The sequence below is a fragment of the Anomaloglossus baeobatrachus genome, chromosome 4 (assembly GCF_048569485.1).
Source record: "Anomaloglossus baeobatrachus isolate aAnoBae1 chromosome 4, aAnoBae1.hap1, whole genome shotgun sequence".
Lineage (NCBI taxonomy): Eukaryota > Metazoa > Chordata > Amphibia > Anura > Aromobatidae > Anomaloglossus > Anomaloglossus baeobatrachus.
Window position 1 is genome coordinate 494,087,863 of NC_134356.1, and position 12,718 is coordinate 494,100,580.

Genomic DNA, 12,718 nt, shown 5'->3' on the forward strand with positions numbered 1-12,718 from the left:
GCATGACAGCAAAAAGACGTGCTGACAACTGTACAGGGACAGAGAACAGCCGAGGTGAACGATATAATAAGCCATCAAGTGTGGAGAAAGATGCGGGCTCAGTATCTGAGCAGGCATCAAAGGCAGAGGCACTGTCAACTACGTAAATATATGTAATCGATCGTGAAGGGGTTAAATCACATTTATAGAAAATCCTCTTAATTAAAGGGAACCTGTCACCACTTTTTTGGCCTATAAGCTGCGGCCACCACCAGTGGGCTCTTATATACAGCATTCTAACATGCTGTATATAAGAGCCCAGGCCAGGGGTATAACATAAAAAACACTTTATAATACTAACCCAACGGTCGCGCGGTGGGCCTAATGGGCATCTCCGTTGTCCGGTGCCGATGTCGCCTCTTTCGGCCATCTTCATCCTCTTTCTGAAGCCACGGTGCATGATGCGTCTACGTCATACACACTCGTCGGTCCTGCGCAGGTGCACTACAATACTTTGATATGCCCTGCTCAGGACCTGAATGCCGGCGAGTGTGTATGACGTCGGATCCGTCATGCACCGCGGCTAGAGAAGGAAAACAAAGATGGCCAAAAGAGGCGGCGCCGGACAACAGAGATGCCCATTAGGCCCACCGCACGACTGTTAGGTAAGTTTTATAAAGAGTCTTTTATGTTATACCCCCGGCCTGGGCTCCTATATACAGCATGTTAGAATGCTGTATATAAGAGCCCGGTGGTGGTGGCCGCAGCTTACAGGCCAAAAAAGTGGTGACAGGTTCCCTTTAAAAGGGGTTTCATGCTCCAGACAAATTATTGCAGGTGTTAGATGACGGTGTAACTGCAGCTGAACAAAACTTGAGTGTGCAATGTGCACACTATTACAACTTCCCTGTATGACCAGCGCAAAAAAGGTCACATGACTGCATGTATCTGGTGGACACTTGCCACATAGATTCTCATCTGTTTCTCTCACTGTTCTATGCATTGCATATCATGTGACTGCCTGACCGTGCTTAAAATAAAGATACAGAGGAATTGTGACAATGTGCACATTGCACACTATCATTATTTTGGCACACTGCGGTCAGATACAGTCACACAGAAATTTGTCAAGAGCCCAAAAAACCCATTCAATCAAAATTCTGATTGGTCTTATTTTAAAAACTGTGGCACCCAGACTCCGAGAAGTACAGAAAGGTAAATAAACTACATAAACTTCTACTATACCAGTGTTTGGATTTATGCTTGCTGCTATGTGAAAATGACACAAAGAATTAGCGTGATGCGAGATGTGCCTGTGGGCTTCCTGCTGGCTTGGTTGACTTGGTAGCAATTCCGTGTGAGCAGCCAGAACAGAAGACCGTCTTCTGCCCCTTCTCAAATGTTTCAAGTGATGAATTGTCTAAAGAACAGCAAAAGAAAGAAGGGAATTTTGTTACTTACCGTAAATTCCTTTTCTTCTAGCTCCAATTGGGAGACCCAGACGATTGGGTGTATAGCTACTGCCTCCGGAGGCCACACAAAGTATTACACTAAAAAGTGTAAGGCCCCTCCCCTTCTGCATATACACCCCCCGTGGGATCACGGGCTGCTTCAGTTTTAGTGCAAAAGCAAGAAGGAGGAAAGCCAATAACTGGTTAAACAATTCAATCCGAAGGAACATCGGAGAACTGAAACCATTCAACATGAACAACATGTGTACCCGAACAACCAAAAATCCCGAAGGAACAGGGGCGGGTGCTGGGTCTCCCAATTGGAGCTAGAAGAAAAGGAATTTACGGTAAGTAACAAAATTCCCTTCTTCTTCGGCGCTCCATTGGGAGACCCAGACGATTGGGACGTCCAAAAGCAGTCCCTGGGTGGGTAAATTAATACCTCAAGTTTGGACTGTAAAAACAGCCCTTCCCTACATGGAGGCAACCGCCGCCTGCAGGACTCTTCTACTTAGGCTGGCATCCGCCTAAGCGTAGGCATGCACCTGATAACGCTTGGTGAAGGTGTGCAGACTCGCCCAGGTAGCCGCCTGGCACACCTGCTGAGCCGTAGCCTGGTGCCGTAATGTCCAGGACGCACCCACGGCTCTGGTAGAATGGGCCTTCAGCCCTGATGGAACCGGAAGCCCAGCAGAACGGTAGGCTTCAAGAATTGGTTCCTTGATCCATCGAGCCAGGGTGGATTTGGAAGCCTGCGACCCTTTGCGCTGACCAGCGACAAGTATAAAGAGTGCATCCGAGCGGCGCAGGGGCGCCGTGCGGGAAATGTAGATTCTGAGCGCTCTCATCAGATCCAACAAATGCAAATCCAATTCATATCGATGAACTGGATGAGGGCAAAAGGAAGGTAAGGAGATATCCTGACTGAGATGAAAGGGGGATACCACCTTAGGGAGAAACCCCGGAATCAGGCGCAGCACTACCTTGTCTTGGTGAAACACCAGGAAGGGAGCTTTGGATGACCGCGCTGCTAGTTCGGACACTCTCTGAAGAGACGTGACCGCTACCAAAAAGGCCACTTTCTGTGAAAGTCGAGAAAGTGAAACATCCCTCAGAGGCTCAAAGGGCGGCTCCTGGGGAGCAATTAGTACCCTGTTCAGATCCCATGGGTCTAACGGCCTCTTGTACGGAGGGACAATGTGACAAACCCCCTGCAGGAACGTGCGTACCTGAGGAAGTCGTACTATGCGCTTCTGAAAGAATACAGACAGCGCTTGGACTCGTCCGTTAAGGGAGCCGAGCGACAAACCTTTTCCCAAACCAGATTGCAGGAAGGAAGGAAAAGTAGGCAATGCAAATGTCCAGGGAGACACTTCCTGAGCAGAGCACTAAGATAAGAATATCTTCCACGTCTTGTGGTAGATCTTGGCAGACGTCGGCTTCCTAGCCCGTCTCATGGTGACAATGACGTCTTGAGATAATCCTGAAGACGCTAGGATCCAGGACTCAATGGCCACACAGTCAGGTTCAGGGCTGTAGAATTCAGATGGAAAAAAACGGCCCTTGGGACAGTAAGTCTGGCCGGTCTGGTAGTGCCCACGGTTGGCCGACCGTGAGATGCCACAGATGCAGGTACCACGACCTCCTCGGCCAGTCTGGGGCGACGAGGATGGCGCGGCGGCAATCGGAGCTGATCTTGCGTAGCCCTCTGGGCAACAGTGCCAGAGGGGGAAACACATAGGGTAGCTGGAACTGCGACCAATCCTGAACTAAGGCGCCTGCCGCCAGAGCTCTTTGATCGTGAGACCGCACCATGAAAATCGGGCCCTTGTTGTTGTGCCGAGACGCCATTAGGTCGACGTCCGGCCTCCCCCAGCGGCTACAGATTTCTTGAAACCCGTCCGGGTGCAGAGACCATTCCCCTGCGTCCATGCCCTGGCGACTGAGGAAGTCTGCTTCCCAGTTTTCTACGCCCGGGATGTGAACTGCGGATATGGTGTATGCTCTGTCTTCCACCCACATCAGAATCCGCCGGACTTCCTGGGAGGCTTGCCGACTGCGTGTTCCGCCTTGGTGGTTGATGTATGCCACCGCTGCGAAGTTGTCCGACTGAATTCGGATCTGTTTGCCTTCCAGCCTCTGCTGGAAGGCTTGCAGGGCAAGATACCCTGCCCAGATTTCCAGAACATTGATCTGAAGGGTGGACTCCTCTGAAGAGAGTCCTTGCCCGTCTGAGAAAGGGGTACGTTCCTGTCTAGGGACGTCGACTTCCCATCCCATTGGCGAAGAATGTCCTATAGAAGTGGACGCAGATGAAACTGCGCGAAAGGGACTGCCTCTGCATGAGGCGTCTTAAGGGGTGTGACTGGCCTTGAAGGAGAGACTGCACCCCCGTCTGTAGTGAACGCTGTATGTCCAGCGGGAGCTGCACTATCGCTGAGAGAGTGTGAAGCTCCATGCCAAGATATGTCAGCGATTGGGTCGGTGTCAGATTTAACTTTGAAAAGTTTATGATCCACCCGAAACTCTGGAGAGTCTCCAGCGCCACGTTCAGGCTGTGTTGGCATGCCTCTTGAGAGGGTGCCTTGACAAGTAGATCGTCCAAGTAAGGGATCACAGAGTGACCCTGAGAGTGCAGGACTACTCCCACTGCTGCCACGAACTTGGTGAAAAGCCGTGGGGCTGTCGCCAGACCGAAGGGCAGGGCTACGAACTGAAGATGCTCGTCTTCAATAACGAATCGTAGCCAACACCGGTGCTCTGGAGCAATCGGCACGTGGAGATAAGCATCCTGATGTCTATTGACGCTAGGAAATCTCCTTGAGACATTGAGGCAATGACGGAGCGGAGGAATTCCATCCGGAACCGCCTGGTTTTCACGTGCTTGTTGAGCAGGTTTAGGTCCAAAACGGAACGGGAAGAGCCGTCGTTCTTTGGTACCACAACCAGATTGGAGTAAAAACCGTATCTTGTTCCTGAGGAGGAACAGGGATTACCACTCCTTCTGCCTGCAGAAGAGCATCGGCTCGGTCGGGAGGTGAGGAAGTTCTGAAGATCTAGTCGGAGGACGAGAACAGAACTCTATCCTGTACACGTGAGACAAAATGTCTCTCACCCACCGGTCTTTGACCTGTGGCAGCTAAATGTCGCCAAAGCGGGAGAGTCTGCCACCGACCGCGGATGCGGAGAGAGAGGGCTGAACGTCATGAGGAAACCGCCTTGGTAGCGGTTCCTCCGGCTGCCTTCCTTGGGCGTGATTGAGCCCGCCAGGAATCTGCGCCTCTCTGAGCCTTTTGAGTCCTTTTGGACGAGGACAATTGGGACCTGCCCGAGCCTGGGAAGGACCGAACCTCGACTGTCCCTTCCTCTGTTGGGTGTTGTTTGATCTGGGCTGGTGTAAGGAAGAGTCCTTACCCTTGGACTGTTTAATGATTTCATCCAATCGCTCACCAAACAGTCTGTCACCAGATAATGGCAAACTGGTTAAGCACTTTTTTGGAAGCAGAATCTGCTTTCCATTCCCTCAACCACAAGGCTCTGCGTAAAACCACGGAGTTGGCGGACGCCACTGACGTACGGCTCGTAGAGTGCAGGACAGCATTAATAGCGTAAGTCGCAATGCAGACATTGCGAGGTTAAGGACGCCATCTGCGGCACAGATGTACGTGTGACGGTGTCCACCTGCGCCAGACCAGCTGAAATAGCTTGGAATGCCCAAACGGCTGCGAATGCCGGAGCAACCGACACGCCGATAGCTTCATAGACAGAATTCTGTCTGTCAATGGCATCTTTAAGTGAAGTCCCATCTTCCACTGCAACTATGGATGTAGCCGCAAGCCTGGAGATTGGGGGATCCACCTTTGGACACTGGGTCCAGCGCTTGACCACGTCAGGGAGAAAAAAGGATAACGTGTATCCTTAATACGATTGGAGAACGCTTATCTGGATAAGTGTGGTGTTTCCGGATTGCTTCTCTGAAGTCAGAGTGGCCAGAAAAGTACTCAATATACGCTTGAGATACTGAAAAGGGATTTCTCCTGCTGTGAAGCTGACTCCTCCACCGGAGGAGCTGAGGGAGAAATATCCAACATTCCATTGATGGACGCTATAAGATCATTCACCATGGCGTCACCATCCGGTGTATCCGGATTGAGAGCGGTCTCAGGATCAGAGTCCTGATCAGCTACGTCTGCCTCATCATACAGAGAGTCCTGCTGGGACCCTAACCAGTGATGAAGCCGAGTGCCGCTCCCAGCGAGCTCGCTTAGACTGTCTGGGACTGTCGTCCGTGTCAGAGCCTGCGCCCTGGGATGCATGGGACCCCCCCGGAGCACTGATTTGTTCCAAATGAGGGCGGCCAGGGAGCATTGTATCAACATTGCCCATGGTCCGTCTGGACTGCAAAGTCTCTAAGATGTTAGTCACAGTCACAGACAATCTATCAGCCGAGACTGCAACTCCGTCCCTGTCCCTGGACAGGGTTCACAGGTGGTTCCTTTGGCCACCTCTAGCAGAGACCCCGGCTGACCAAGTGCTACAGGGGAGCATTGCACACAATGGGGACAGTGGAACCTGCCGTGTGGAACAGTATCACGTGCAGTACAAGCAGCATAGAAAGCCTGTGCCTTGGCACCCTTTCTTTTTTGCTGCTGTTGTCCAGCCATCTAGAAGCATATAGCCAAGAATAGCGACCGTACAGTGCAATGTATAGCATACAAGCAGAAAGTACAAATGAACACTTCAGCACATGCAGTACAAGCAGCATAGAAAGCCTGTGCCTTAGCACCCTTGCTTTTTTGCTGCTGTTGTCCAGCCATCTAGGAGTATATAGCCAAGAATAGCGACCGTACAGTGCAGTGTATAGCATACCAGCATAAAGTACAAATGAACACTTCAGCACATGCAATACAAGCAGCCTAGAAAGCCTGTGCCTTAGCACCCTTGCTTTTTGCTGCTGTAGTCTAGCCATCTAGGCATAAAGTACAAATGGCATTAGTGGGGTCAGCACTTCAGGTGCTGCTTACCGCCCGCACAAAAGCGGGTGTGTGGTCGCCCGAATCCTGTGACTGGTTGCCCAGAGCTTGTCTCCCTTCTCCAGCCCAGACTGCGTGCAGGAATGGCTGCCGGCGTCTTGTGAAGAGGGGCGGGCCGTGGGCGTGCCCCAGACAAGAGCGGGAAACTGGCGTCCCACTGTGTCCAGTGAAGGGGGCTGGAGAATGCAAAGCAGACTCCAGCTCTCGGCGCTGACTGTCTGTACAGCGTCCCGCCCCTCCCCTGACTGGCAGGGCTGGGGGCGGGAACGGAGCGAAAACTAGGCCGCAAAGCCGGGGACTCGAGTAATAAGCGCGGCCGTCCTATGTGCACGGCCAGCGCGGAAGTCCCCGGCGCACCACAAGTCCCAGCCGCGCCACAGTGTAAAACACCCCGCAGCGGCCGGCGCGGCAGTTTCTAACACATAAATTCACTCAGCTAAGCTGCAGTGAATAATAGTACAAGCGCTCCGCGCTGTTGTCCCCGGCGCACTAGCACTCCCAGCAATGCTGGTGTGTGTGTGCGCGATGTGTACGGGGACACAGAGTACCTTAATGTAGCAGGGCCCTGTCCCTGACGATACCCAGCTCCATATCCAGCAGGTTCTCCGGGTCTGTGGATGGAGCCCGGTCTCAGTGCCTGGAGACCGGTAAGATCCCACTTCACCCAGAGCCCCGAGGGGGGATGGGGAAGGAAAACAGCATGTGGGCTCCAGCCTCCGTACCCGCAATGGGTACCTCAACCTTAACAAACACCGCCGACAAAAGTGGGGTGAGAAGGGAGCATGCTGGGGGCCCCATATGGGCCCACTTTTCTTCCAACCGACATAGTCAGCAGCTGCTGCTGACTAAAAACAGTGGAGCTATGCGTGGATGTCTGACCTCCTTCGCACAAAGCATGAAAACTGAAGCAGCCCGTGATCCCACGGGGGGTGTATATGCAGAAGGGGAGGGGCCTTACACTTTTTAGTGTAATACTTTGTGTGGCCTCCGGAGGCAGTAGCTATACACCCAATCGTCTGGGTCTCCCAATGGAGCGCCGAAGAAACAAACATTTTAAAATATCATGATCAGTAAAGCTATCCGGCATAAACGTACAAGGAAAAACAATGCAGGACCATCCATCATGTGAGATGGGGTATAGTCTGCATAAGCCCCACTGTAAAACTGATTACCGTACTTTTTGGTTTATAAGACGCACCCCAAATTTAGAAGAAAAAAAAAGGTTTTTAAAAAAAAAAAAAGAAAAAAAGGGGTGGGGGGATCCGTCTAGCAATCCAATGGTGTTTTACCGGGAGCAGGAGGCAGTGGTGGTGGAGCAGGGTCACAGGAGGCAGGGGCAGTAGTGGAATAGGACGATGCTGCCGGGGCTATGCTGGAACTGCGGGCAATGTGCTGGGGCTGCGCTGTACTGGGGCTGTGGGTGCCATAATGAAAATGTGAGCAGTGTGGACTTCAAATAATGGCGCCTGGAGTCAGCGCGTGCACAGATGGAGCTCTCGGCTCCAGATCTCATCTGTGCCTGTGCCGCTTCCGGCTCATTGATCTCCCACAGCGGACTTAAGGAAAATGGCACCAGGAGGTGGCATGCGCACAGATGAGATCTGAAGCAGAGAGCTCCATCTGCACATGCACTGACTTAAGGCGCCATTATTTTATAGTGCGCACCGCCAACATTTTCAGTATGGCGCTCGCAGCCCCACCACAGCACAGCGCCTTCGGCCTGCAGCTCCGGCACAGCGCAGCTCCAGCACAGCAAAGCACACTTGGCCCGCAGACCCAGCGCAGCTACAGCACAGCGTCCTGCAACATTGCTCCTGCGACCCTTCTCCACCATCCCTGGTAAGCAACATTCGGATTATAAGATGCAGCCCTCATTTTCCTCCTAAATGTTTTGGAGGGAAAGTGCATCTAATAATCCTAAAAATACAGTAATGTGTTCTATAATTAGACCGTTTAAGCCTAAGTTCATACAGGGCATCTTTTGCTGCATTTTTGAGGTCACAAAGATGCACCAATATGCCTGCTCTTCCTTCCCCCAGCAAAGTCTGAGATTTCTATTTTGCTTTCCACACAGAGCATCTTTTGTTGGCTGCCTTTTTGAAGATGCGCCCAAGATGCAGCATGTCAATTCTTTTTGCATTTTTCCAGCGTTTTTGAGCCCTTCCAGTCAATAGATTTGACTTAAAAACGCATTGGGCAAAACGCAATAAAAACATGTCAAAAACGCATTGCGTTTTTTTTATGCGTTTTTGCCGCGGTGCTTTTTTTGGGACAAAAACGCTGCATCTTTGTGGTAAAAAAAAAAAAAAAAAAAAGATGCCGCGTGTGAACATACCCTTAGGCTCCATACCCTACAGTTAATTTCTAGGAGTAATTGTAGAACTAGTCCAGCAAGAATTGCTACCTATGTTAATCTATGGGCAGCCAGCGAGCCTTTCCTGGAGTCTGCACAAAGACTGAAGCTAAGAAACTCCAAGTAACACTTCACATAGCAAGAAAAGAACCAATAGCTTGCCAATCTCTCCGGAGCAGGCAATGGAGGGAATGTAAATTTAGTGTGAAACACTATTTATCAATATTCTTCCTTTCCTTCTATTTTTCCCCATACACCACACAAGCAGCAAATAAATAATGAATAATTTTTGGGGGGAGGGGGCATTATGAAACCCATAAAAAAGCTCACCTCAAGAGCATGTTCAATCTTGTCTTTTTGCTTCCCTGCGCTTGATAAATTGCTACTGGAGCTGGCATAGTCAACTATTTGGCCTCCGAGAAGGCTATCCTCTGGCAAAAGTGTCTCAGCCCAGAGGCGACAAACGCCGTCTTGACAGGATGTGAGGAGCACGTTGCACACAGATCCCCTGAAACAGAATTGAACGGTCAAGTAAGGAAATGTCGCAAAAGTGATGGAAGATAGGTAAATGAAGCAGAAAAAGCAGATTATTGTTCTGAAGATACTGATTGAATAGGATATAATACCGTATATATAACAAATAATATAATTTCAGGAGTCTAAAATATACTATGGGTATTTAACGCCACTATATCTGTACTACATAATACATCTGGACAACCTACACTGTCCACCTATATTATTAGAATATTAGGGGGGCCTAATGGTGCTCATTCAATGTCATATACCTGACACCGGAGGGAGGTCAGATCATGAGACAATGAACTCAGCACTATGAGAGGTAAGAAGAAAATCAAGAGAGTGGTATCCTTAAAGGGGTTCTCCATGAATAAAAGTTGATTTTAATCTATAGATCTTGGATGATAATAATTTCTACAATTGGATGGGTTTGAAAAAAAATGTTCCTGTGCTGAGATAATCTTATATATGTGTCCCTGCTATGTACTGTGTAATGGCCGTGTCTGACCGTACAGGGACATGGTCTGATCATACAGACATTAAAGCACGAGATCATTGCTGATTGTTTCTGTGAGGTAAAACCTTTACCTGCCAATTTTTAAAAAATGTTTTATCTCAAAGAAAGAATTATTTGCTATCCTGAGCTGTATAGTCAGAGATAATAAATAAATTCACTGCACTCATAAATTGAGATGCAAATTTTTTTTTAAATTTATTGAGGCGACTGTGAAGTCATTCGACGTTTTGACCCCGCCTAGGTCTTAGTCAAGAGTCACTTAAAAATGGGTGCCTGGGATATGGATTATAGCGTTGGTAGGGAATATTTTGAGAATAAAGGTCCTGGGTTTAGCCAGCGCAGCAGCACTGTGGCTGGTGATATGGTGTATCCTGCTGCTGCACTGGCTAAACCCAGGACCTTTATCCTCAAGGTATTCTCTACCAAGGCTATAATCCACTCAAATTTCCATATCCCAGGCACCCATCTTTAAGCGACTCTTGACTAAGGGGTACTTTGCACGCTGCGACATCACTAGCCGATGCCAGCAATGCCGGGCGCGATAGTACCCGCCCCCGTCGCAGATGCGATATCTTGTGATAGCTGCCGTAGCGAACATTATCACTACTGCAGATTCACACGGACTTACCTGCCCTGCGACGTCGCTCTGGCCGGCGACCCGCCTCCTTCCTAAGGGGGCGGGTCGTGCGGCGTCACACGGCAGGCGGCCAATAGAAGCGGAGGGGCGGAGATGAGCGGGACGTAAAACATCCCGCCCACCTCCTTCCTTCCGCATAGCTGGCAGCCGCAGGTAAGGAGATGTTCCTCGCTCCTGCGGCTTCACACACAGCAATGTGTGGTGCCGCAGGAACGAGGAACAACATTGTACCGACATTATGGAAATGACCGACGCTACACAGATCGCAGATTTACGACGCTTTTGCGATCGTTTATCGGCGCATCTAGGCTTTACACGTTGCGACGTCGTTACCAGCGCCGGATGTGCGTCACTTTCGATTTGACCCCGACAATATTGCAGTAGCGATGACGCAACATGCAAAGTACCCCTAAAACCAAGGCATGGTCGAAACGTCGAATTACTTCATAATCGCTTCAATAAATTTAAAAAAAAAAAAATTGCATCACAATCTAGGAGTGCAGTGAATTTATTTATTATCTTGGATTGGACCCATTTTTCACTTGCACCACCACCCACTTGCCTGAGTGCAGAACTTTTTTTTTTATCTATACTGTATAGCTAGACACGGCCAGTACACAGTACATAGCAGGGGCACGTATAGAATATTATCTCAGCACAGGAACATTTTTTAAAACACATCAAATTGTGGAAATTATTATTATTCCAAGATCTACTGATAAAAATAAACTTTATTGGTGGGAAAACCCTTTTAAGGCCAGATCTACTCTTTGGACACTGAAATCGCAGTGATACATGGAAACATAGAACGTAATGATTTCCTATGATTTTGCATTGACACCTGCAACTGTAACATAAGGTTGCACGTTTCCAAAGGTGTTGGATAGTTTATTGCATCGCAAGTGACACACTTGCAATAGACTTGTAAGTAGCACATGACTTGTGGGCAAGTTGTTTGGATCCCGGCTGTTATATTCACAGGAGAATCAGACTTCAAGACACAGACAAGTTGAACAAATGTTATCGGCAAGAGACTTTTAAAAAAAATTGCTTTTGCATAAGACAAGTTGTAGCATAGCCCCAGCCTAAAGGCCCCTTTACACACTGCAACATCGCTAGCGATATCGCTGTAACGTCACCGGTTTTGTAACATAATAGCGACCTCCCCAGTGACATTGCAGTGTGTGAAACACATCAGCGACCTGGCCCCGCTGTGAGGTCGCTGATCACTACAAATCTTTCAGGACCATTTTTTGGTCCTTTGTTTCCCGCTGCACAGCATGTATCGTTGTGTTTGACACAGTTACAACGACTTCGTTTGCGACTTAGAACCCAGCGTGCTATAGCGTCCCCTGCTGTGTGACACGTCCACAACGACCAGCGAGGTCGTTCTGCAGGTCCGTATCACTACTGCGTCGTTGACCAGATCGGCCTGTTTGACAGCTCACCAATGACTTTTCAGCGATCCCGGCCAGGTTGGGATCGCTGGCGGGATCACTAGAAAGTCTCAGTGTGTAAAGGGGCTTTTAAGGGTTCTCCATTCATAGATTCCTGGCCTCTATTGGCCAGTGCGGTTTTATAATCACAAGGTCCAACACCGGCTCTCCTCGCTGCTCATGTCCTGGTCACTTGCTGCAGCGGTGACGTTAAGACTACAGTGCACATCACCGCTGCAGCTAATGACTGAACTTAACAGCTTTGTAGATGTACACCAACAGAAGCTGCTAAGCTCAGAGATTGGCTGCAGTGGTGATGTGAACTACAGTCACGTCATCGCTGAAGCCAATACACAGTGAACGATGCAGCAGCAGGAGACGTAAATGATCTCGGGGACCGAGTTGCCACCCGTCCAGGACAGTCTGTAAAAATAGGGCACTTTTTGCCCAGTGTGTAAAGAATGAAAGGTGTCCGTGATTTTATTGAAGCTGAAGAAACATATAGATACTTTTTTTTTTTTGGCTGTAAATATCATTTTACAGTGAATGCAGTTGAGATCTGTATAACAGAATTATGCGCTATAGACATGGATCACTCATGCTAATAAAGATTTATTATGATTTTCAAGTGTGTCAGTAAAAATTATTTTCTGTCTGTGATGTTTTGATAGCCTATCCAGAAAATAAAGAAAATGTCTAGGGAGGGTGAGAACGGTCTGAATTTATTATTCAAATTAGCAGTGGCCAGTAGAGGCCAGAAGTCTGTCTAAAAAGAGCACATCCTTAATTCTAG

General features: G+C 49.2%; 1 protein-coding gene across 3 annotated transcripts in view; it reads right to left on the bottom strand.

The window, feature by feature from the left end:
- Nucleotides 1-12,718, bottom strand: part of DMXL2 (Dmx like 2) — a 315,382-nt gene that overhangs the window by 250,079 nt on the left and 52,585 nt on the right. For all 3 annotated transcript variants that reach the window (XM_075345795.1, XM_075345794.1, XM_075345793.1), the window contains exons 8-9: nt 9,147-9,324; nt 1,225-1,399 (exon numbers count right to left, since the gene is read on the bottom strand). In XM_075345795.1, coding sequence (XP_075201910.1) covers nt 1,225-1,399; nt 9,147-9,324 — 353 coding nt within the window. The remainder of the gene's footprint in view (nt 1-1,224; nt 1,400-9,146; nt 9,325-12,718) is intronic.